Genomic DNA, 26,367 nt, shown 5'->3' on the forward strand with positions numbered 1-26,367 from the left:
TTCCCAACAGCAGGAAGAAATGCTTGTGAACATTCCGTGTCTGCCACAAATTAGAGTTTAGGTTCAAGAAGCGCGCACGCATCCACACGAAGCTCCAAATATGCCTACGGCCAGTACTCAACAGAAACGGTGCTTAAACTTGTATGGACGTGTTCAACAAAGAGGGCATGCAAAATGCAGCCTGTAGTTCACAAATGGTCTGGTAATTGGTTTCCAAGGGCTAGCCGGCTCTCTCAAAAAAGAAAAGAGCCAGGCTCTATGGAGTCTCCTTCTCTTCTCGACTCCGTCCTTCCTGGAAACCCAAACATCGCCAGCCTCCACGCCGAAATTAATTTTCCTTTGAAGGTGAGCTGAAGAAAAAAAAAATCTCTTCTGATCCTTCAAAGGCTGTGGATGTTACATCTCAGATGAGGTTCTATTTTTAAAACTCATTGACAAAGGGGTGGTGGTGGTGGTGGTCAGGAAATGGATAGAGAAGAAGGAAAAAGAAAAACACACACACCAGATGCCCCAGAGGAGGTTACAGTCTCTTTAATTGCTAATGTACAGTGTAACCCGGGGAGAGGAGCAGCAGGCAACAGGCAGTTTGGGAGAGAGGGAAGACTGGGGGGAGAAGAGGAAGGGCGATCGAGGAATGGCGACTGGCGAGGGTGGCCAATGGATCAGGGAAGGGAATAAGAGGGGTGGGCTGCTCGAGAAACCAGTAGGGGAAGAAGTTTTTCTACAGAGTTCATCCCCGCTGCCATCGGCTGGTAAAGGCACAAGAGCAGACCATTTATTTGTTACTTTGGAAGGGCATCTTTGGCCACTGAAATGTACATGGGAGAGAGAGAAACCTCACTCTTGTGAGTAAAGAAGTCGGGCAGGGCAGAAAAGAATGGATTTCCCAGCTGCCTTGCAAAGGGGGGGCATTAGAGTCTCCCCCCCCCACGCCCGCACAGAATGCGTCTTTCAGGCTAGCCGCCAGATGATCACCCCTCCGTCTCCCACCCCCGTCTCACCCTCACTGCTGCCTTCCCATCCCCTCCCCCAGTTGCCTCCCTTTAAATATACAACACGTTATTTCAAAGGCCCCACATCCCACCCCCATAAAAAGCCAGTGTCTTGACCAGACAGTGCAAGAGAGAAAGAGGGAGCGGTGGGAAAGAGGAGCTACCTTGGAGATGGAGGGATGGCAGGACGATTACAACCCCAAAACACAGAATCCCGTACAGACATATAAAAACAAATACATTTCATTGAAGAGAATCAATGTATTGGAGGGGACAGAAGTAGACCCACCGCTTATGTGTGTGTGTGTGTTGTGTGTGTTTGTGCCTATGCATGTTGGGGAGAAGAAACCTACCTTGTAGAAAGGCAACGAAGAGCGGCTGGAACCAACCACGGAACTGTCATTGGCTGAGACTTTGCAATGGGTGTGGACGGACTGCCCGTCCCCCCAGCCAGAAGGCACCAGCAAGTGTGGGGAACAGGAAATACAAATAGGATGTGTGTAGGTTTATATGGGGAGGGAAGGGGGCATGGCGTAGGCCGAGCTCGTCAGATCTCGGAAGCTAAGCCGGGTCGGTGCTTGGATGGGTGACCACCAAGGAAGACTCTGCAGAGGAAGGCAACGGCAAACCACCTCTGCTTCTCACTTGCCTTGACAGCCCCTTGCTGAGGTCGCCATAAATCAAATTGTGACTTGACAGCACTTTATACACACATACACAGAGGTTTATATGAACATAGCAGGGACTCCCTGGGCAAGTGGGGTTCAGAGATGCCAATCCTGAATTAGTAGAAAGACGTCCTGGAAGCATCACCCTCAAACCCCTAATAGTGGCAAGAGCTGGCGGTGGTGCTAAAATGCCAAGGGCACTCTGCAGCTTGTCAAGTACGGCAGAGCAACAAGTTGCCCTGCTGGGGTATCAGGTTGGAGCGTTGGGGACACAAGTTGGAGCAGTTCCAGCAGGTGGGCACCGGAAGGAAAGAAAGTGTGCTTCTGGGTTGCCAACTGGCCAGGAACAAAAAGGAAAACTCCTGGCGAGTGCTTTTAGTTTTGCTCTGGAAGAGTCGGCAGGCGACGCTTTTCATAGCACGGAGTGCACACGGGACACGTTCATACCTGGAAAAGAGAGGCCCACGTGCAATTCTGATGTGTGCAGGTAAGAGGCACGGTGAACGGACGCATGCCTGCAGCCGCTCAGTTGTCGCGCCTGCTTGCATGCAGGGGAGGAGAGCGTGTCTGGGGGGAGATGCTTCTTAGCACAAGCGTAACACAGCCACTTGCCTGGTCATCTAGGGTGAACAACCCCCCCCCCCAGCCGAGCAGGCAGGGCAGCTATACAAGAACCGATTCCTTCTAGACGACAAATGACAAAACAGGCACGCAAGACGCTTTTGTAAGCCAGTGACTTGGGAGGGGAAGGGGAGATTGACTTGCCAGGCCAGGTTAGCGCATGATTGACGTAAGTGCATGGGTGGGCTAGTTTCTGTCCACAGGTCGGCATGGGCCCGCAGGGGGATTCCGTCGCAGGCTGACGGCAGAGCGCTCTGAGCATGTCAGTCTTTTGAAAAGAGAAACCAGACGTTCTAAGGAGGAAGTCGTAGTAGTGGCAGCACAAGCCCCCCACCCCACCCTTGCACGTTCCCTGTGACAAGAGTCCAACTTGCAAGGATGCCCACTCCCCTCTTGGGCCAAGAGGCCTGGAGGAATCGCTGTCCCCCTCCTAGCACAGTCCAATCTGAGCACTCTCTTCTTCCATGGTGTGGTGCAGAGCGGGCGAGGGGGGGTCTCTCTGGAACGAGCCCACTCCAGGCTCCTTCTCAGCACTGCAGGGAGGCAGAATCAGAAAGGAGGGGGAAAAATCACCATCCTGCTCTTCGCATTTTGTTTACTAAATCTAAGTCAAAGTGAATATGCCAAAGCGGATCATGGTTCGCTCAAGGCACTGGAAAATTTCTCAAAACTCTCCGCCCTCCCCAAAACGCTCATCACTGCCCGCGTCCATGAATAATGCAAGCAGCTGTTACAGGGAGCTCACTGGGTGAAACGGGGAAAGGTAGGGCTGGTGCACAGTCCACACATTCAAGCCTCTGCTTACCTGCAAAGGATCATCATCTCGACTTAGATCCAGAGGAGTTAGCCGTGTTAGTCTGTAGTTGCAAAATAGTAAAGGGTCCAGTAGCACGTTTAAGACTAACCAACTTTATTGGACATAAGCTTTCGACAAACACAGCTCTCTTCGTCAGATGCCATTTGACGATGGCATCTGATGAAGACAGCTGTGGTTCTAGAAAGCTTATGCTACCATAAAGTTGGCTAGTTTTAAAGGTGCTACTGGACTCTTTACTCGTTGCCTTCATAAGCCATTTTACCACTTGCTAAAGCTACAACCAAAGCCGTTTACACTCATAGGTTTGGGTCTCCTTTGAAAGGAGCCAAGCTCTCAATGCCATCTCCTCTCTTTCTACTAGCTGCAGGCAAAATCAAATGACACACATCTCCATCTGGAGGGGGGGAGGCTAGACAAAATCTGGCAGACTTGAGAGCCGTTTTATGTTGGATGCCCGCAAGATTCCTTCTTTCCAGCTCTTCCTCACCTCGTTCGTCCCGCCTCCGCCGCCCCCACCAGGGCTCAGCAACCCCGTCTGTTCGTTCCGCTTGTCCGTCTTCATCTCCACCACGGTGTCGTCGGGATTCCCTTCCTTGGGGGTCCTGGCAGGAGAACGAAATGGACATCAGAGCGTGACGTTCCAGGGACAGGTGGCCGAGTGACCCGGTGGCATAAGATTACTGGCTGGGAGCTCTTTGATCCTCCCCTCCTCCTGCCCAAGGTCCTTCCATTCCATCTGGACTCCACAGTTGAACATGAGAGAGCTCCGTGTTAAAAAATAACAATATGTGCTCCGAGGCCATTGCCATATCTGCATATATTTGCATGTGTTTGGGCACAAATGAGGAGGGTTGGAATAAACCTCTAGTTGGTGAGTAAATTTTAATCAGGGGACTTTGTTTGAACTGAGCATGGGGAGACAGGCTGCAACATTAACCTTGAAGCAAGCAAAGGGCTCTTTACCCCCTTCCTTGTGTGTGAGCAAAGGTTCTTTGACCCAATCCTCTCCTGTCTCTGCAAAGGGCTCTATAACCCCTCCTCTTCTATGTATGCAAAGGGCTCTATGACCCCTCTTCTTCTGTGTGTGCAAAGGGTTCTATGACCCCTCCTCTCCTGTGTGAGCAAAGGGCTCTATGTCCCCTCCACTCCTGCAGGAGCAAAGGGCTCTATGACCCCTCCTCTCCTGTGTGAGCAAAGGGCTCTATGACCCCTCCACTCCTGCAGGAGCAAAGGGCTCTATGATCCCTCCTTTCCTGTGTGAGCAAAGGGCTCTATGACCCCTCCACTCCTGCGGGAGCAAAGGGCTCTATGACCCCTCCTCTCCTGTGTTAGCAAAGGGCTCTATGACCAGAAGTGCTGTCTATTATGCCCCCCAACTACTCTTTCACCTGTGGTAGCCAAGACATGAGCTGTGATGCAAAACTGCCAGAGCCTCCATCAAATGCTCTTGAGAGCCCGTTTCTTTAAATGCCACCTTGTAGAAGGAGATAGCAGTTTCATGCATAACGGGATGAGGTCCACATCAGAAGCCATTGTGGGCCAGAAGGATCATCTCAACTGCTGGTTGCCTAACCCCTACCAAAACCACAGACTTAAGCACCAAGTGTGCATGTGACAGCCGGCCAATAGGCACTCTCTGCTTCTCATCTGACAAATCACAAGGAGAAACTAGGAGGAAGGCCAAGTCTGGGCAGGTGCATTAGCAGGAGAAAGGAGGAAGGCATCAGGACACGGGACACTCACAAAGATCTCTTTTCACCCCCGCCACAGGGCAGCCGGCCCCGGCGCTGCATGAAGTAGAAGAAGCCCACAATGAGAAGGAGCAGGAGGACGCAGACGCAGACTGCGATGACGGCCACTGTGCTTCCACCCTGGCTCTCTGACCCATCCACTGGCGGGGGAGAAAAAACACAAGTGGAATAAGAGGAGCTCGTACGGACACACGCACCCCACCTTATGCCATACAGTCCCAGAAACCCATCGAGACTGCTGCCAGTTCCAATCAACGCAGGACATAAACGACCTCCTGAGAGAGGGACTTCCGGCAGCGATGACTCCTAGTCACAGCCATTATCACAGGAACACACAAAACTGCAAATCAGACCATCGCTCCGTCAAAGTCAGTCTTATCTACATGGGACTGGCAGCCGCTGTCAGGGTCTCGGGGACGGGTCTTTTACATCATTTCCTAGTTGACCCTTTTAACTGGAGATGCTAGGAACTGAAGGACACTCTTGGAGTCTATCTTGATACAACATTGGCCTATCCCGTGATATAGCAAAGGGAACCACGCCTGACCCTCAAACTCTGTAGCTTGCGTCGTGAGGAAGGGTATATCTACACTTAAGACTTCAGATAGGTTTACCTATCGTTCCTCCTCCCCCATGGAACCCTGGGAACTCTCTCTCTCTCTCTCTCAGCAGACACAAAATATATTCCCCAGAATGCTTCAGTTAAAGTGACATAAAGCTGATAAACCCAGACTCAGAGGACCAATCTCCCCAAAAGATATTCATGCAGATATTTATTCATTCATCCACCCATCAGTACACATTCTTCCACACAGCCTTTCTTTGAGAAGGAAATCTGCCTTGCCTTCCACGGAGGCGTGATTTCCCAGAAATCTGAAGGTGTGGGACTTTTTATCTCCTCTAGGGGAAAAAAAAATCCCCATGAAAGTCTGAAGCTAATATAATATTTCTGACCTTCTACCTGACCACCTTGGGGTCAGGTAGCGATTTCCCCCAGGGCATTTCGGCTGGGGATCCCAACAGTGTTTTGCCATCTTCTGGGCATGGAGCAGGGGGTCACTGGGAGTGAAGGGGGAAGGTAGTTGTGAATTTCCTGCATTGTGCAGGAGATTGGACTAGATGACCCTGGAGGCACCTTCCAACCCTCTGATTCTATGATTCTACAAATGCAAAAGAATCCTGCAATGAATTAAGTCGAGAAATTAAAATATTCCTTTCCTCTTTTCCTAGAACTCCTTTGCATATTTTCCCAAGTTTTCTGTCATTCCTTTGGGGAGAGGGGCAGGGGCAGAAATAAACGAAACTCAAATACTTTTTTTTCCTTTCCCAGCCAGCTCTCTGCATAACATTTCTGGGAGGACGTAACAGGCAGACCCTCCCGCCAATACCTACCTGTCTGCAGTACGGGGTTCCCTGGGAGGCATGCAGGAGAGGGGAAAAAGCAGTTAGCGGCCACCCCGTATGATGTGGCTTGCCAGCAAAGCCCACCCGGTCAACCTTGTGCCCACACTGTTCACCTTGCTCACCACACTAGAAGGCCCTTGAGCCAGGGAAAGAACTTACCTGGCACTGCAGTAGCGGATACTGTTGGGGATGCTACAGGAAGAGACAGGGTTGTTAGCAAAAGTTTGTGGGGAGTGCCTTGCTTCGGCCAACATTCCACCCACTCCAGTCCCCATTTCCCATTCTCCTATCCTGGCAAAATGACTGCCCGGGGCCCTGTTCACTCCACAGAGCTGGAAATGCATTGCATACATGCACAACAAATAGCCCTCGGTGCCAAATCGAAAGAGCAGAGTGGAATTAGGTGTTACCCAAGAGTTGCAAGGATACTGTCGTTCCATGTCTCTGTTCCCTCGCCCCATCTCTTGTAACACGTAAGCCTTGTTTACCATTTTATTATGAATTCATTGATCAGGGGCTACGGGTGGGTGAGGTCCCTCTGATTCGCTCTGGGTCTGAACCTTTGTGGGTACAACGGGAAATGTGTTCCCGACCCCAATCCCTGCCCCTTTGACAGAGTTCCCCACTGCCCAGCAGTCTTCACACCCAGTTGCTTAAACCCAAGACTCTGTTTACACCTTCCACTAAATATGCAGAGCTCGGGAGTGCAGCCTGAGAATGTAACATCTTCTCCCCTCCACCATCCCATGCCATCAGCAAATTTAATCAAAATTTAATCAAAAGAGTTTTTTTGCGGAACATTAGGAACTTCCTGACAGTTAGAGCGGTCCCTCATCGGAATAGGCTTCCTCGGGAGGGCTCTCCTTCTTTCCTCGGGTGGGCTCTCCTTCTTTGGAGGTGTTTAAGCAGAGGCTAGATGGCCAACTGATAGCAATGCTGATTCTGTGAACCTGGGCAGATCACGAGAGGGAGGGCAGGAAGGGTTACATCAGTGCTGTGTTCTCGTGGCCCCTTCTTACATGCCCAGGGTAAGGCCAATCGCCACTTCGGGGGGTCAGGAAATCATTTTTCCCCAGGCCAGTTTGGCTAGGGATCCTGATGGTGTTTTGCCATCTTCTGGCCATGGAGCAGGGGTCACTGACGGTGTAGGGGGGGAAGTAGTTGTGAATGTTCTGCATTGTGCAGGGGGTTGGACTAGATGACCTTGGATATCCCTTCCAGCCCTATGATTCTATGATTCTAGATGCAGTTTTGTTGTGCAAATACAGTGCCAGCTTAGCACAAAAGTGCAGCATGATGTTCTTGTGCTCTGTAATGCTTAGGGACCCCCTAGCCTCCTTGGCTGATGTGGCGGCAGGCCCACGCCGAGATGCTGCATCACTCTTTTCCCACTAAGTGAGATGTTGTGAAGAACACACAAGGCAGCAGCATCTCACACACACACACTTGCTCCTGCGTAAAGCATGCAACAGACTGAGGCATAAATGATCTAGTATAAAATAAGTAAATTATATATCTAATAGAAACAAAGCCCATTGTGCAAATAAATACAACAGGCTCTAGAAAGCTGGGGCTGGGGAGGGCTGGGGAGGGCTGGGGGTTGCGAAGGGCTGGCAGGCAGGCAGGGGGGTCTTGGGAGAGCTAACAGGCAGGAGGGTCTGGGGAGGGTTGGCAGGTAGGGGGCAAGGGGGGGTCTGGGGAGGCCTGAGACACAGGGGGTCGACCCCCCCCCGCCCTGTGAACCCGGGCCATGCCTCGCTGCTCTCGGTGGAGCCAGGGAGACTGGGCGAAGCACCCGCCGCCATGTGATCCCTGCTGGAAGGGTGTGCCCCGGCTCCGGCAGGGCTTAGAGGGGGGCAGACACGTCACCCCCTGGCCCCATTGCCCCGGCTCCACTGAGACCGACGCTGCCCGGCTCTGGCGGGGCTCAGAGGGCGGTGGGGGCTTCACTGGGAGGAGCTGGGGAGATGGGATGAAGTGCCCGCCACCCTGTGAGTCCCACCGGAGCTGGGCCGTGTCACTCCCATCGCTCCGGCTCTGCCGAGAGCGGTGTAGCGGGGCCCGGCTCCAGCGGGGCTCACAGGGCGGCAGGCGCTTCTTCCTCCCACCCTGTCTCCACAGAGAGCGGTGCAGCCCGGCTTCGGCAGGGCTGATGGGGCAGCAGGCACTTCGCCCCCGCCCCATTGCCCCGGCTCTGCCAAAAGTGGTGTGGCACAGCTCCGGTGGGGGTCAGAGGGCAGCAGGCACTTTGCCCCTGCCTTGGCTCCACCGGGGATTGCAGGTGTGCCGCCCTTCCCGTGCCACCCTCCTCCTCCTCCAGCTGGGCTACATAGCCCTGCGGTAGAGGCCCGAACAGAAGTGCCCGGCCCTCTGCCACCAGCGGCACCCTCCGGAGGCAGTGTTCCACGGTGCCCTTTTTATCCTGGTACACCCACGCAGGCGCACCAGGATAAATGTGTGTCGTCTGAAACACGGTAAGAGAATTATGTTATAGGATTTGTCATTTAAAACACTTGTTGTGGAATACCACCTCTTTCGGTACAGAATTACAATTTTAGCGCTGAAGTCGTCTGTCTGTGGAAAAACCCAGGAGGCAGTCAAGTTCAACAACTTCTCAGCCCTGTTCTCCAAGTTCCTCTAGAGTAAACCATGCAATCTGAACCAACGTATGCCACAAACAGAGATCGTAAGACGTAATGCAGCAAGGCCAAGAGGCCAAGCAGGTAACTCAAGTAAGTACCCTGGGACCCGATTTAAATATGATGCGGGCAAGGGAGAAGCACTCTGCTGCAGGGATTTGGGCACGTGTGACGTCTCGTGGAAAGTGGGCCACTAATGGTGCAGCCTGCGTAGCCCGCTTTGCAGGTGCGGCAGCCCAGTTTCTACAAGATGACAAAGCCCCACATGAGAGCAGTTCCGCCCATTTGAACTGGTCCCGAGTGGCACATGATGGGGAAAGAAACTGGAGACAGCAGCCAAATAGCTGGGAGTGGGGGTGTAGCGCAATGACTGGGAAACTTGGGAGCATTAAGCCAAATCTAGCTAAAGGTGACCTGAAGACAGAAATTGGGGGCATGGGGGAAAGGAAGGGCTCACGGGAAATATCAAAAGCTAAAGGAATATCTTTTTGAATGTAAGCAGGAGCTTTAAATTAGAAGGACGTTTTAAATAGAAGGAAGGCCAAGCAGACAGGCACCTGGCAAGTGGTGGGTGCCTGCTCCCCCCACAGGGTTCCCCCCTGCCCCTGGCCAGCGTGGACAAGGGTGAGATTCAAGAGCATCAGGCTACAGGGAGAGACAAGAGATGGTATTTGGTAGGAGGGAGCAAACTTCACCTGCGCCAAGTATCTCATCTGTCCCAATGATTTCCCACTCTTTAGTCTGGACGCTAATTTAGCCAAACGGCCATTATCGCTGCACAGCGCATAACTGGCACACACCCAGCCCACGCATCCTGTGCACGGGAGCAAAACACTGCAACCTCTCGCTTCTCCCTTGGGGCTACTCACCGGTCTCCAACTGGAACGTCCGCTCGTCCGAGCCGTGCTGGTTCTCTGCCAAGCACTTAACCCCGCTCTCCGCCAGCTCCGGAGTCACCTCCACGGACAGTCTACTGGTTACTCTGTTAGCAGAGCTGTTAGTCAAAGGCTGGAAGCAGCAAAGTAAAATGAGGTTTACTCGGGGGGGCAGAACCCGGCCCCACCTCCTACTTTGGGCTGTCAGTTTTGTCTCTGTGGAACACCTGAAGAAGTTGGCTGGCTTTGAGATGGTTGGAAGAAAAAGGCCTCTAACACCATTCCAGGCAGGAGTTACTACTGTATCTACTAACGGAGAGAGCTGATGGAGTGACCGAGAACCAGGTTTAAATCTGCCCTGGGATATGCAGCACCAAAACGGGGCAAACTTCATTCCCCAAGGCTATTTTGGCTCAGAAAGCGGCATGGAGGGAGGCAGGAGCTCTTTCTCCCATCCCATACTGCAGTCCCAAACCAAACTGCCCTCCCCAAAACAACTGGAATGTCCGCTCGTCTGAGCTGTGTTTCGAAAATGTTTCGAAACAACATTCTCTGCAGCTGTTGCATGGCTGCAGAGAAAGCAAATGAAGTCTAGGGAATCAAACGTATTGTGCAGTTTGGCCCTGCGTTCAAATTTTCGCTGCAGTGTGTATTGAGTGCTGCAAAACCGGTAATTTTCGAGTCACTTCTGTTCTTGTTGGGCTTCAAAAACTTGGCAAGCTGTTTTGCATTACTTGGGAAAAAGCAGGCGTTTTAAATTAAGTCTGTGTACAAAAAGCAACGGGGGCACTTAAAACCTAAAGTGCTGCCATATGTGCCCTCTGGGCAAAGTTACCCTTTCCTGGTGCAAGTTAAAACATAGATCCAGGACATTGAAAGGGCAGGGTAAGGTTGGAGAGAAAACTTTCTGGGGAGAAGTGGCAGACAGGGAAAGTGTTAAGAGCTCCGGAGCAAATGTTTTTGTCCCCTAGGCATTTGGCAACGAAGAACCCCCACCCTGTAGATATACAGCAGCAATGGATGTGCACGCTCACACCAAATGATCCCTCAAGGATGTGTATTTTAGGAGGACGAGTAGCAGAAGTAAGCAAACTTTGCAAGACAGCTCAGCTACCTTTCCCTATTGTATTCTTTAAGAAGCTCTGCGACACCTTATGAAAGCCAGTGCCCTAGATGGCATGGAGGGGGTGCGGAAAGTAAGGCCTCGAAGGCTTTCACTCAACGATCTCCCCAACAGACACCTGTCTTGCCTTGACAAGCCTCCTATCCCCATACTCACCTCTCCAGGTATGCTCCAGGTGATCCGTGGTTCTGGATGGCCCAAAGCAGAGCAAGTCAGCGTTACCTTCTGGCCAAAGCTGTGGTAATGGCTCGGCGACTGATGCTGCTCCAGCTCTGGTTTCCCTGGTTTGGGAAGAAGTCAGAAGGTTGAAACTAGAACCACAGGTATTCGGCACGATGAACAGGTACTTGCTTTGCACACCGAAGGTTCCAGCTCAGGTTCAATCCCCGGCATGTCGAGTTAAGACAGGATCTCGGGGTGCAGGCAAGAACCAGCGTAATTATGATGCTGGGCCAAGATTGCCAAGACAGGATTCAAGCTCCTATTCTGCCAAGAAGCAGAGAATGCTGGGAAAAAGAGAGGGAATGGCCTTACCCTCCTCCTTAGTTTCTTTCATTTTTCCTCCTGGTAAGAGCAACAGGGGGCATGTGCAATCTTACCATTTGGAGACCGTGGAAAATATGCTCACTGTGACTTCCTGAGATATAATGTTTATTTGTTTGCTTGTTAGTTTTCGCCTTTCTCACTGAGACTTAGCGTGGATTACACAGAGCAGGTGAAATACAATATAATCAACAGCCAGGACGTTCCCTTGGAGAATTTCTCAGTGCTAACTGAGCTCCTCAATGCGACCGATGCAATCTGAAGAGCTCAAAGAAGCAATTTTGGCACTCAGAAAATGCACCCCAAATGCTGAAATCGCCTGTCCAAGCACAACCGTAGGCTCCCGGAAGTAACTCTAGCATTTACAGAATTCTCCCTTATGTACTAGCTTGCTGTACTCACAAATGTTACGATCCATCCCTCCCATCTCCTGCAATGTACTTTTTTTCTGGTTTGCTTCTTGCTTTTTAACACCAAAAAAAATAACAACATGCATTTTTTTCTGGACATATGGTAGGGGGAGAGGGATCCAAACTTGCCTGGATCGCTCACAGAAAGTTCTGTGGAAGAGGACTCAACCCAAAAACACGGGTGAAGGGAGCAGAATGTTCAGTTGTGAAATCTGGTTTAATTGGATTTTGCAACCATTCCATTTTGTGTAGCTCTGCCCTAAGAAACAGTAGGTGGGACAAAGATCCCCTGCTTTGAACTTAACGAGCATAATCCGCTGGAATTCCACCGCTCACCCTGTTTAGTCTTACGTTCACGCTCTTTCAATTTCATGCGTGTAGAGATCCAGGATTAGGGCTCACACTGAGCCGCATCAAACCAGATCCATGGATGTGCTCCGATGCAGTTTGAAAACCCACAACGGAGTTACAAATCAGATCAACCAGAAAAAAAACTAGTTCTGGAAGGCCTGCTGAACTGGTTATTTGAATCTGTAGTGGCCTCAATGGGCATGGCGACAGTCGCAAAAGTGAAGCAACCCATTGAATGGTGCAGGGAAGCACCTTTCCCTGCTCCACATCCGTACCTTCTACTATGACCCGGACAGACTGGTCCCTCCGCAGTCCAGGGACGCTGGGCACAGAAGCCTCACATGTGTATGTGCCAGCCTTGTGGTAGGTTAGTGAAGTCAGGCTCAAGATCCCGCTGTTTTCTACTTGTTCTTTTCCCTGCGGGAAGAAGAGGAAGCTGCTGTTTGGGGCTTTTAAAAACTGCTTTAACCTGATGTGAGTGCACCAGCCTCAAAATGTGCCGATATACAGGGGTCATATCGTAGAAAAAGAGCTGCAGGGACTCATTAGCATAACTTATTCACTCAACACATTTGCATATGCCACACCCCTTGTCATCACCTATCCTGGCTGTTTTGGACCCAATCCTGGCCATTCAGGGCCAAAATTGGGCCCAAAATGGCAAGAAGGGACTGAAAATGGCTGAAAAGAGGCCCAAAATGGTCAGGATTGGGCCACTGTTGAGCAAGAGAATGATCCACTACCCATCAAAGACCCGATCCTGGCCATTTTGGGACCAATCCTGGCTGTTTTGGGTCTGATCCTGGCCATTTTCGGCCTGAACTGGGCCGTTTTGGCCCTGATCCAGGCCGAAATGAGCCCAAAATGGCCAAAAATCAGGTGGGCAGGGCCACTTGACATGTGACCTTTTTGGAGAACTACCGGAACTGTGTTCCTGCACGTTCCCCCTCAAAATGAGCCCTGCCAACCCACATTGGTTATAAAAAAAAAAAATGAGCCCTGCCGATATATATCCCACTAGCCCAAAACAGAGGGAGGAAGATGGAGGCCACACACCTCTCCATACTTTCTTAACGAGGCCAGCTCAGATATTAGATGCAAAGCCAGTTCACAAATCTGGCAGACCCTCAGACAAACAAAACCCAAAACGGGCACAAGTTCATCCCTGTTCATGTCATTCAAAAAGATGTAGCCAGCGGTTAGTTCTTATGCACAGCCTTCCGGCAGGAACCATCTTTCTTTAAAGTGAGACCGGTTGGGGCTTTTTATACCCCCAAGGTCTGGAATTTCCTTCCTCTAGAAATGGAAAGAGAATATTCCCGACAAACCTGAAACCACTATGAGAAAGAGACCGAGTAACCTGGACTCTGTACTCTTTTTAGACTTTCACAAGAATTGCAGTCGTTTTTATTATGATTTGGTTGTTTTCCATCTAGATCTTGAATTTTTTAAAATCTGTTGGCTAAGAAGTGGGTTCTAAGTATCCTAAAGAAATGGAAGTGCTAACTTTTGGATGAATCGTTCCCTTAGACAGGACTTCTGTGCCAAGTCTAATGGTTTAGGGTTTTGTTATCTGGGAATACAGAGCTTAGTACAGTATCCAGTTTGTGGAGTTGCAATGGATACAGTTTACGGGGATATGATAAAGCCAGAACGAAAACAGCAGCATTACGACAATAAGCAGAGAGAAAAGGGCATGGGTCACGGCGCGCCAAGGATGTTGTTCGTGATCCCACTTTGTAACACTGCGAGGTCATTTGGTGAACCTCAGAGTGTCCCAAAAAACTCTGATAAGCAGAGGCACGCTTACTCCCCCACCCTGAATTACAAACAATCCAAGCTACCCTTTATTCCTGCACCCAAGAAGACCGACATCTAAAATGTCCAACAGTAAGAACTCACTGCCCTCAGAAGAGCTCTCCTCCTCCTCTTATCTCTGCATGAGTTACTGATGTAAGCATGCTTCTTGGCTGGAAAGGAGTAGGTGCCTCATGAAGAGATACAACAGGCAGACTCCTCAACTGGAAAGAGTCTGATAGTATTTGACTGCAGACTCTAAGCTATTTCTGAAGCCAAGGGGGTTATTTTTACCTGAACCACCAAAACCTAACAAGGAGTAGCAGCATGAACAGCAGCGGCCAGACAATTCTGAGAACTGCAGAAAGGACACTAAAACCTCCATCTACCAGCTGTGTAAGACCACACCTAATCTGTTAGTGGATTTTTAAAGCTGCCTCAAGACAGATATACAGTAGAAAGGTGGAGTTTAAAAAAAAACCTTTTAATTAAATAAATTAAAAACTGTAGCATGAGACCTTGTATAAACCATTACAAATACAGGGAGACCACAGGCTCAAGCAAGCCAACGGTCTCGTTCGGTATAAGAACCAGTGTTTCCCGGGCTTTTTTTCTGGGAAAAGAGGTGGTGGAACTCAGTGGGTTGCCAGCACAGGGGGCAAATCTTGGTGGGAGGTGGTGCCCCTGGTACCACACACAAAGTACACGCATGCTCCCAGGGCCAATGATGTCACTTTGGGTCAGCTGGAACAAGAGGGGAGTTTTTAAAAGTTTGAATCACTTTCGGCGAAAATGGTCACATGGCTGGTGGCCCCGCCCCCTGATCTACAGACAGGGGAGTTTAGATTGCCCTCCGCACTAAAGCGGCGCGGAGGGCAATCTCAACTCCCCTCTGTCTGGAGATCAGGGGGCGGGGCCACCAGCCATGTGACCATTTTCAAGAGGTGCCGGAACTCTGTTCCACCATGTTCCAGCTGAAAAAAAGCCCTGAGTGTTTCTATCTGACTTTTCTAGATCTAGACTTTACCAGGTTTCCTTGGTGGCTGTAGCGGGTGGAGCAAGAAGCATAAAAGATGCAATATTACTAAGAAGTAACTCTATGGGACGTATGTCTAACGTTGATGAGAATGACAAAGGACACAGATTTCCCTGCTGCCAAGCCAGGCACATCACACACCGTTGCCCCCTCTGCCATGTTGGTGGAGGCCCAACTCACCTTCCTCCATGACAATGTGGGTGTCTGGGAGCCGCTTCCGGCACAGGCAAGCTCAATGCTTCCTCCCAGGGGGACTTTCACGGTCTTATTAGGATTCAGTACCAGCGTATCTAGATCTGGGGTGGGGAGAAAGAAAAAAAGATGGAGAGACAATATTGGGGTTGAATCCCTGGCTTTCTTCTTTCAGGGAAGGCCACGTCAGCTTCTCTCCCGGAAAATCCTCGGGGCACTCACAGTTGACGTGGATGGTGACTTCCTTCTCCAGTTCCACTTCAGGGGGGCTGTCGAAATCGAGCACTTGGCACCGGTATGTCCCGCTGTCGCGCTTGGTCACTTGCTGAAGGACCAGGAGTCCGTTAGGGTTGGCCCCCAGGTCTTCAAACTGGTCTGCAGTCTGGATTTGCCGAGGCAGGCAAGGGGGAACGGAAGGCAGCAGAGAAGGCGAGTCAGAAAAGGCCAACCCAAAACACCAGCCAGAGTTCCACCATCAGAAACAAATGCGTGCCAAAGCCAACAACTAGAATGCGGAGAAGGAAGCTGCAATCCACTCTGGCACCCCTTGCATCATGCGTGCATTTAGCACATTCAAAGGGGTGTACGTTTAACGCCTTCAGCAGTGCACCGAAAAATGCCAAGGACGGGTGGTCAGCATAGAGGCCCAGAGGCCAATCCCAAAAACGCAACAACAACAACTATAACAACTATTACTACTACTACTACTACTACTACTATTATTATTATTATTATTATTGAGAGGGGTTAAAAAAACACTAACATAATAAATAAAATCTGGCGCCTGCAAAGTAAGCCACCTGGCACAAGAGGCAAAAGAGAGAAGCAAGAAAGATGCCATGGTTGGCCAATTCCCTCCCCGAAGAATTTCCCGAGTCGGGTAGACAGCAGTGAGCGTTACCTTCATTTTGGAGAAGACGTACTCTGGCGGGGGGTTTCCATCCCCTTGGCAAAGCAGCCGCACTTCATCCCCTTCCTTGATTACCTTGGGAGAGTCCAAACTAAAGTGCACGTTCTCCGTATAATCTGCAAGTTGTGTGCGGGGAGGGGAACGAAAGGAGGAAGGAGGGTCACTCTCTTGCACGCACCAGGGCTTATTGGCACATGACTCAAGCACGCGGGTGTGGGAAGGACTCACAGTGCAGTGTGAGCTTGAAACTTTCCGACTCGAGGCTGCCGACTTCTCCACGGGGCATTGAGTAGTTGACCCGGCAGTGGAAGTGCGAGTCTTTGTCAGTTTTGTTCGGGCGGAGATACAGCGTGCTGGAGACAGAATGGAGCCCGGAAGCCTCTTTCACTGTCCGAGACACAGCGTACAAGTCTGGGGAGAAGCAGAGAACCGCTGGTGATAGGAAGGGGGCAGGGAGCATCCAGGGAGGAAGAGAAAACAGTAGAGAGGAACTGTTCTCCAGTGACAGAGTGGAGATTATTTGCACCTGCTTTTGGTTTCTTTACTTGGGAATATCATCCCTACGGACAAACTTTGCATGATTCTTGCAAAGACTGCTGTGATCATACCCACGGAAGCACTTTCAAACACCCCCCAAAACAGGCTGCATCAATACGATTTATAACTACAATCACCAGAGATATGGAAGCAATGAGTTTGAGGCTCACGGATTCTACAACGGGCAGGGGAATATCACAGCCGTCGAGATGTTTCCTTGACAAACAGAAAGGTGGAATTTGGTATCTACTTGGGGCCAAAAGACACAGTGTTAGGAATTCTGTGGAAGGATCTCTTAGACATGTTCCCCTGTTTAAACAGCTGCAGCAGAGAGGTACTGATCAGAATTGGGACACTTCATTCACATTCAATATGAATGAATGCAGAGTGGGGGAGGGAGGGCAGGAAGGGATGAACCGGTGCTAGGCTCTCGTGGCCCTTTCTTTTATCTCCAGGGTAATGCTGATCACCACTTTGGGGTCAGGAATGAATTTTCCTCCCGGCCAGATTGGCCAGGGATCCTGGAGGTTTTTTGCCTTCCTCTGAGCATAGAGCAGGTGGGAGGAGGAGATAGCCCTCTACACAATGCAGGACATTCACAGCTTCCTGCATTGTGTAGAGGGTTGGACTAGATGACCCTTCTGACCCCTTCCAGCTCTATGTTTCTATGAACCTGTAGTGTCGTTCAAGTCGTAGCATCGTTATCTGGTTCATCCCTTGGCTCAACACACCTTGATCACTCAGATATCGGAGGACAGTCCCTTTTCACCTCTCTAAATATAGGACATGGTCTGCCTTGCCTCAATGGTCCTACTAATACACAGCAAACCAAAGCAAGGAAGGTACAGAATACTGGATAGTGAGAATTCAAAAGCAGACTCAGATTTGGGCCACGAGGGGAGGGGGAAAAGAAACTATCCCGGGGCAAGAGGGCACACACATCTACGCTTGCCAGATGAGAGCCATGTTTTCATGTATGGTGTTTAGATTGTCCTGGAAAAGAAGGTTGAAGCAAGGATACGGCTCCCTTACTATTGTTGCGTTCTGCCGGGACTTGCAGAGGGTAACTGTCTTTGTACCAGCTGATGGTTGGCACTGGGTTGGCGTTTCGGCTGTTGCACGTTGCGATCTGGAAAAGAAAGGTGCTGAATCACTGCTAAGAACGGCCTTGATGGCATCTCCTACTTTGCTCCCAACCAAGGAGCATTTGTCCGACCCAGCTCTGCCAACGCCTCTTTCCTTTCTGGCCACCGACTGCCATTGCCAAAGCAAATCAACGGGAGTCGAGGCAGCAGCCAGGGAACCTGCCATAGCCGCAAACTCAAACATCACTCATAAGCTTTTCCTCCTTTTCATTATATTGTAACTGGTGTTTTTATTATTTTTTATTACTGTAAGTGTAAGGTGTTCCAAGTTGTATCCTCCCCAGCTGGGCTTTGAAGAAACAAGAAATTCTAAATCCTATGTCCAAGAGAAACTGAATTCCACAACCTGCATATGTTATGAAAATTAAGCCAATCTGCATTACTTCTCTTACGTTCCACCACTGCTTCCCATTCAGAGACCAGTGTCTTATATATCTCCTGGAAACATCACTCAAGAAATTCTCTGACTTTTGAGATTCACCAGCCATTGACCATGCACATAAAAGTATGCCTTTGCACGATAAGGACTAAGAAGTTACTTTAAATAAAAATAACAAAGATGAATCCTAGGACGGCTGCTGGCTTTTCTGCACTCCTCAGAAACCACGCAGCACACATGTATCCTTGATCATGTGAGACAACCACCCTTTCCACTTGAAGGAGTAGTCACACACCCGAGAAAAACCTTTAATTTTCCTTGATACCGCTTTTAGAGGGGCTCCCTCAAAGCAGTTTGAAAAGCTGGGCCTCAAAATGTGGTTTTGCTTTCCTCCCTCCTATTTCTGCGCTGCTCTTCAAGGAACCCTGAGCACTGCGCATGATTTCCCCCCTCCTCCATGTTATCCTCCGAACCCCTTTGGGAAGTATGTTAGGCTGATAGAAAGTGTGGCTGGCCTAAAGTTACCCAGCAAGCTCCACGGCAGGCAGAGAACCTGGGATTTCCTCAGTTCTCGGCTGATCCTCTAAACCCCTACACTCTGGCTCTCAAAACCAGAGTTGTGTATTAACTCAATTCATTTCTCTCTAGGGCAGATTTCTCAGAACATGTACAGAGTGCCTTTCTCTTGCTGCAGAGGTTCTCACAGTCAGCTGCTGCTCTCACACTCTTGACGTCAGGAACAAAGTGTGTTTCAAGCAGAAGCAAATCTCAAAAGCTTCTCAAGTTTATCTGCCTCTTCTTCCCCCTTTCAACAACCAAAGCAGATTCTCTCACCTCGGAAGCGTGCTCTCCAGTCACCGAGAGGGTCCGGGTGTTCCATCTGACCTCTGGGGATTCCGGCGGGTCTGGAGGGCAAGAAGCAGCAGTTAGGAAGGCCTGGAGGCAGGACGTGGGTTACCGTGAACTAACAGGGGCTCATCAAAAGCATGTAAACTCTACCGCTGTAGTATCCCCCAAGGGCAGGCAATCGAAGCGTTAGCGAACGAGGTTTTGTGCTGTGTTTCAGGAGATTCACTGGAAGCTGGTTGGGGGTTCCTCAGTCAGATGGGCTACAACAAAAGGTTTGTTCCTCCATTGCTCAATCTTTCCCTCTCTGCAATCATGCAAGGGAGAGAATGGTCCGGGAGATACCTTTAACTCATATGAACCAACCGTGAAGCATAAAGAAAGGATTCATTGTCAGCCATAACGCTGCTTTTATGGTCTGCCTCTAGCCCTGGGGATGTTTGACAGATATCATTTTAGGCAGCTGAATGCATTTTTTTCAAACGCCTCCAGCTCGATTTCATAGACAGTTCCAATGCTGTTTTTGCACTGATGATTTTATTATCTTGTGTTCACTTTGCATGTTGCCTTGAAGCAGGTGGAATATGAATTTTCTAAATAAAAAATAAATGCAATCAGAGGTGGAAAGGTAAAAGGATGAGGAGCCACCATCCCGAGCGCAGAAGGCATGTAAACAAACACACGTCCTGTCTCTCTACACTTGATGTTCGCCATTGCTCGGTTGAAACAGGTGATCTTGCCAGACAATACAGCCCGACGTGGCCGAGTTCAACCCAGCTTGTCTGTTTTGTTCTGTTTGTGACCACCAACGTGAAAGAGTGAAGCACGCTAGCGATACATGCTTTAAGAAATGGGGCAAGGTTGTCAACAAGAGATGACGAGAGATACAGTCCTCTCCTTTGCCGAAAGAACAAAGAGTCATCTCCAGGTGTTTGGCTGCGGGCGGGGAACCATTTTGTAAGCCAAGGAATTACGTGTTGCTGGGGGAATTTGTTGCATGTTGCTGGAGAAAGAGACTGGCGTTGTTAGGGATTGCCGAAAGACCTAGAGATGGGCAAGACAGTGAGACGTCAGGGCAGGGAAAAGTTGGGCTGTGAGTATTCTTACCAACTCGGGAACCTAGAACGAGCTCCCTCCTCTCAAGACACACATTTTTCTAGAGGGGATACCTAACATCAGGGTGCAGGCTGTGACAATTTTACTACCTCCTTGCTGATGGGGGACACATTTTACTCAACAGTTCTCTTTGCATTGGCCCTGCAAAAGATTAAAAATAAAATGCGCTGGAGGGCATAACGGAGACCATCTTAGCTAACTGGGGATAAGCCAGCCCATTTTGGATTATGCATTAATGGCCGCTTGGCAGCTGGTTTCAAATTTTTTAATTCTATTTATCTTATTTACACTGAGACTCAAGGCAGGTTACCGGGTAACAAAAGAGGGGGGGCCTATAGCATAAGACATCCAATGAACAATGCAACAGGATTGGGAATGCAAAATTCAAGCAGCCACAATGAGAATGGCAAATTGCTTAATGCAAACTGCGTGGTGAGCAACGTAGAATATGGGATTACAAGGTATAAGGCAACACAGTAAAAGCCAGAGGATACTTACAAGGACCACTGCTGTGGCCTGCTGACCTTTTCCCGTACGAACACGTCCCTCTGGACTGTTCCATTTTACCCCTGTTCCATTATCAGAACACCCTCCTAAACATTTCTTGTTTGGTACATTTTGCAGAATGGTAGTGCTGTATTTTATCAAACGGAAGATGACCCTGAATGTAAGAAGACCCCCTTATAAACTGCAAGATTTGAGTCCAGTGGCATCTTAGAGACCAACAAGATTTTCAGAGTGCCAGCGTTTGGGAGTTATATCTGAAGAAAGACCACAGTTCTCTTTGTCAGATGCATCTGGCAGGGAGAGCTGTGGTTATCGAAGGCTTATACTACATAGGAATTGGATGCTTATACTGCTGCAAACTAACACGGCAAACTGACTCCACACCAAAAGGAGATGTTTACATTTACTAGCAAAGGAATGTTTTGGTTGCCTCCCCACTAATTGCATCTTGTCCCCTTCTGATATATGTCCTCTTCTCTCCCCTCCCCTCTCCCTCCTCCTCTTCTGTATTTGACCAGTTTGTATCATGCATCTGACGAAGAGAACTTGATTCTCGAAAGCTTATGCTACAATAAAATTGGTTAGTTTTAAAGGTGCTACTGGACTCTTTTTGATATCTGTAGAAAGGAGCTCTAACTCTCAAAAGCATACACTCTGCAAATCTTGTTGATTTCTAAGGTGCCACTGGACTAAAATCCTGCTGTTCTACTGGAGATCAACATGACTACCTACCTAAACTACCCCTACCTACCACAAAAAAACCCCTTATTATTGGATATAACTATAACATATGCAACTATAAGATGATCCCCTCTTTTTTAATGGCATACCTGTGGAAAAAGTCCCTAGCTACTCATTTGAGTAAATACTGCAGCACTTTGGGAGCCTTCCGAATCCTGACCTTCAGTACGCTATACAACAAGTGTAAAGTTTACTTCTCTGTTCTGCACTGACTAATGGCCACAAGCAAGTCTCAGGATACTGATCTCCCAAGGCTAAAACCCGACTCTGCTTATTTATTGATCAACAACTTGTATCTTTCTTGGGTGCTACTAACCCCACCAGCAGTTAGAGTAGCTCGGGATCCTATTAAAACAGCCTTGGAAATAAACCATTAGTCCACAAGACTGTTGTACTTGCTCATCTGGTCTACACAGCTACAGTAATCACCTGTGACATACCAAGAGTATTAAGAAGGAGAAAGAGAGCAGACGTGTCTAAGTTCCCATGCTCAGTCGCCTGGAGGCGATTTTTATTCAACTCAGGCGACCACACATGGAACTGTTTACAACCTTGCATAAACGAGCCAACAAATGATGAGTGGCTTAATATTTGTATTCTTGCTACAATTCCAGAAAGGAAGCAGAGGATAGCGGTGGGGGAGGAGAGCCATTTCAATTCTCTCATTCTGAGCTAAAAAAATTTTTTTTAACTTAATTGTGGCTATTGGTAACTGAAGAGCTGTGCTTGCTAGATCACATAAAGAGTAGCTCCTTGCAACCTTCCTGCATGTTTTCAGGACCTGCCAAGTACACTGTTTTGCACATGAGTCCCTTTGCTGGTATGCTAAAACAGGTATGTCCAGCTTAGCATGCACATCCCCAACAGCCACTTACTGTTGGCTTAAGAATGTCGAGAGACCAAGCATCTTAAGGGTTGAGCCATTAGTAATTGCGACTGGAAACCAAGCAAATATTTAACGTACATCTTATCCAGATTCTCTCCGCTCAAATTTCCCCATGAAACACACTCAAGTTTACAGAGAGCCAGCCCCACCATAACACCAGGTGAGGCAGGCAGGTTTTGAAATGCTACTTAAATTGTCAAATATTTTGCTTTTTCCAGCATCCTTCCAGCAGGGGAAGAATTTGATGCTCTGCCCTGCAACATTCTGGGGCCATCTCAGGTTTTAGATCTCCCTCTCTGGGAGGTTTCAAAAGCTGACAGCAGAGTGTATAAAGATCACACAACAGGGTTGGAGCCGGTGGGACAAACAGCGGCAACGACACATGGGGAACAAAGGGAGCCACCGTACTGCAAGGATTGGCGACTTCTACAGCGCCATCAGCATCTGTGGCACTTTACAGAAGAACAGATGCCAAAGAGACAGGCCCTCGCCCTGAGGAGCTTACAATTGAGGCTTCAACCAGGAAGGGAGAGGAAAGAAAGATGAAGACGAGAAGAGCAAACACAGCCATATTGTTAAATATATATTTATAATATATATATTTTGGTTTAATTTCGATTCAGAGTGTATATTGTTAAGCCAAAAAGGAGGTGTTGAGGAGGAATTTGAAGGATGAGGGAGGCAACTGAGGAGCGCGAGGCATAAGTGAGGGACTTTTGGGTGGCCATTTTGCGGAAAGGAAGGACATGAACGTTTTGTGAGGCAATGGCAGGACAAGACAGGGACAAGCCTGTGGGGACCTTTGAAAAGGAAAAGGATGGGGTGGGGAAAATAGAGGAGTCACAGAAAAAGGATATTACAAGGGAAATCTCTGAAGAGTCTCACCGTACACCTTGAGCTGGGCCGTCCCACCACCATCTCCTGCAGCGGCCGCCATCACACGACAGGAGAAAGCCCTCTCGTCGTTCACATTAGCGGATTCGATGATCAGGCTGTAGTCGGAGTCCATGGAGATCCGATCGGTGTATTCGGTGTTTTTGTCCACCTCCCAGCGATCCCGCTCGCTGAAGGCCACACGCCGCTGCTCTCCATTCTTGTCCGTCTGCGAGGGGGTGTTGTGTTAGTTACAGAAACAGTTTTTAAACCCCTTTTTTTAAAGGTTACCTCGACCACTCCCAGCATTGTTGACTGTTCCAAGCCCCACATACTCACGATGAACCACTCCACCAGGTGGTAACCTTTTCCTCCCGTTATGGTGTGCGTGCACGAAATGGATGCACGTTGGCCTAGCAGCACCTCTACCTCAGCTGGGACAGACACTTCAACTTCTCCATGGCACCCTGAAAGACAAAAACAAATACCCAGATGAGGGAAGTATACAGCGGATCTAGACAGCAGGCTAAGTTTCTTCTCAGCAAAGTCGCTTTTTCCTGGAGAAGGAAGGAAGCAGGACCAGGCCCTGAGACATTTCTGCTGGAAAGTCTACCAGTCCAGCCCATTAGCACACTTATACCCTCGTATCTCTCTAGGTAGACAACCTGAGGGTTACATGTAATCCATCAGGAGCCAGATTAGGTTCAGGGTCTGTCAGCTGTGTACCCCTCTCTGAAAGACCATATTGACAAGAAAAGTCCTTTCTCAGATTCCAAACCCTGCTTGCATTTGTGTGAACATATCTTGATGAGATCATCGCCTCTCTAACATTGGACAAAGGAGGGACAGACCTTCCTGAAATAGTAACTGCAAAAAAATACAAATTACAGTAGAAAATGCACATTCCCCCCCACCTTATGTGAATTGAGAGAGACAGCATATTTTTCTCCCAAGCCTTATGTGTATTTGAGAGTCACAGTATATTTTGGAGGGGTAATGATAGCAATAATAAAAATCACTTTGCATTTATATAGCACTTAGAAGGGTTTCAAATATTTGTACCCTGCCCTCTCTACAGACCTGCTGAAGGTGCCCAGCAATGAAAAGTAAAACTTTTACAAAGTTAAATAAATACAGCTACTCAATAAACGCCACCAGCAATAAGACCATTCCAATCTAAAAACACAAAAGTGCCTCGAATAATAACAAAATAAAACATCAAACAGGTAGGACCATATAGGTCATAAGATCATTTTAAAAAATGATTAAAATGTGGGACAAAACTTCAATGAAAAGCTTGGACTTGGAACATAAATGGCACCAATGCAAGTGCTGAATATGACCCTAAGGGGGAGGGTATTCCAAATGACCAGGGAAGGGGCTACCACCAAAAAGCTGCTTCACTTCTTGGGGGGCAGAGAAAGCAGGAATCGAGGGGGACATTCAGTGCTCTTCACATATGTGTGTGTTATGTGCTGTCAAGTCATCTCCGACCTATGGCGACCCTATGAATGAAAGACCTCCAAAACGTCCTATCATTAACAGACTTGCTCAGATCCTGCAAACTGAAGGACGTGGCTCCTTTTATTGAGTCCAGCCATCTCGTTTTGGGTCTTCCTCTGTTCTTGCAGCCTTCCACTTTTCCTAGCATTATTGACTTTTCCAGAGAATCTTGTCTTCTCATGATGTGACCAAAGTACGATAGCCTCAGTTTTGTCATTTTAGCTTCTAAGGAGAATTCAGGCTTGATTTGATCTGGTACCCACTTATTTGTCTTTTTGGCTGTCCATGGTATCCGCAAAACTCTCCTCCAGCACCACATTTCAAATGAATCCATTTTCTTCCTGTCAGATTTCTTCACTGTCTAACTTTCACATCCATACATGGCAATGGGGAATACTATAGTTTGGATTATCTTGATCTTGGATCCCAGAGAGACATCTTTATCTTTAAGGATATACTGCTTCAGTAGGTTTGCCAGCCTCCAGGTAGTGGCTGGAGATCTCCCGGAATTACAACTGGTCTCCAGGCCACAGAGATCAGTTCACCTGGAGAAAATGGCTACTTTAGGGGGTGGACTTTATGGAATTATGCCATGCCAAGGTCCTTTCCCTCCCCAAACTCCACTTTCTCCAGGTTTCACCTCCCAAATCTCCAGGAATTTCCCAACTTGGAGCTGGCAACCCTATGCCTCAGTAATCCTAACAACCACACTGCAAGGTAAGCCAGTATTATTACCCCCTCACATTGCAGAAGCACCGGGTGGACGCAGAAGAGAAAAGACGGAGAGGACTGGTTTGCCTCAAGCCACTTAGTGACTTCTTGGCTGAGGTAAGATTTGACAAAGGGGGAAAAAAGAGAGAGGAAGGAAAGATATTGCTCATAAAGGACGGGATGATGGTGTTTGTGTTGCATTAAAAGGGTGTTAATGACAAATTAACACCATTAGTCATTACACTAAGTGGCTCTGAGGGGCCGTTCCAGGTCTTTTAAAATTGCTCTTCCATAATAGAAGAGAAATATACTAGAATAGCAGATTGTTTGCCAAAGAAAAGGAAATATCCTCTGGAATTTTAAAGTTTGAGGCTAGTTTTTTTTTAAAAAATCTTGCCTTCGTTCAGAGCAGCACACCCAGCCTCCCCTCCCTGCCTCTGACCATCTTATCTTCACAACAACTCTATGAGGTAGGTCTGGCTGAGAGAATGCAACTTGGCCAAAGTTACTCAGTGAGCTTCACAGCCCAGTGGAGATTTGAACTCGGGTCCCCCTCGGTCAAAGCCAACACGGTCACCGCTTAGGCACCTTGGTTCTCAAAACAAGATTAAATCCTCCCTTCCTTCTTTTAAACTGGAATTCAAACATATTAAACTTCCCTGACTTAAATGGGTGCTGGTTTTATAGCTAACTTTACAATACTCTCCTGTCGCCTTTACTCAACGTTTCTGGCTATGGGTCTGAGAGCCAAGCTACAAGTGACGCCTGACACAGGTTGGACACTTGTCAGCTTCCCTCACGTTTTGATGGGAAATGTAGGCGTCCTGGTTTTACAGCTTGGCTCTCCATTACAGCTGCAAGACCAGGGTGCCTACATTTCCCATCAAAACGTGAGGGAAGCTGACAAGTGTCCAACCTGTGTCAGGCGTCACTCGTAGCTTAGCTCAGTGGCTTGTCTCTGTCCCCACAGTCCAAGGAAAGCCTTCTCACACAC

At 48.8% G+C, this 26,367-nt stretch overlaps 1 protein-coding gene across 1 annotated transcript in view; it reads right to left on the reverse strand.

Moving 5' to 3' along the window:
- Positions 1 to 515: 515 nt before the first annotated feature.
- BCAM (basal cell adhesion molecule (Lutheran blood group)) overlaps positions 516 to 26,367 on the reverse strand; it is a 55,221-nt gene continuing 29,369 nt past the window's right edge. Inside the window, exons 2-16 of the mRNA XM_054999193.1 lie at positions 23,499 to 23,626; positions 23,172 to 23,388; positions 19,025 to 19,095; positions 17,699 to 17,795; positions 16,358 to 16,540; positions 16,121 to 16,245; positions 15,442 to 15,601; positions 15,208 to 15,323; positions 12,470 to 12,611; positions 11,047 to 11,171; positions 9,762 to 9,900; positions 6,413 to 6,445; positions 4,842 to 4,989; positions 3,586 to 3,700; positions 516 to 2,814 (exon numbers count right to left, since the gene is read on the reverse strand). Of these exons, the coding sequence (XP_054855168.1) occupies positions 2,809 to 2,814; positions 3,586 to 3,700; positions 4,842 to 4,989; positions 6,413 to 6,445; positions 9,762 to 9,900; positions 11,047 to 11,171; positions 12,470 to 12,611; positions 15,208 to 15,323; positions 15,442 to 15,601; positions 16,121 to 16,245; positions 16,358 to 16,540; positions 17,699 to 17,795; positions 19,025 to 19,095; positions 23,172 to 23,388; positions 23,499 to 23,626 (1,805 nt within the window). The 3' untranslated portion in view covers positions 516 to 2,808. The remainder of the gene's footprint in view (positions 2,815 to 3,585; positions 3,701 to 4,841; positions 4,990 to 6,412; positions 6,446 to 9,761; positions 9,901 to 11,046; positions 11,172 to 12,469; positions 12,612 to 15,207; positions 15,324 to 15,441; positions 15,602 to 16,120; positions 16,246 to 16,357; positions 16,541 to 17,698; positions 17,796 to 19,024; positions 19,096 to 23,171; positions 23,389 to 23,498; positions 23,627 to 26,367) is intronic.

The sequence above is a fragment of the Eublepharis macularius genome, chromosome 15, assembly GCF_028583425.1.
Source record: "Eublepharis macularius isolate TG4126 chromosome 15, MPM_Emac_v1.0, whole genome shotgun sequence".
Classification (NCBI taxonomy): Eukaryota; Metazoa; Chordata; class Lepidosauria; order Squamata; family Eublepharidae; genus Eublepharis; species Eublepharis macularius.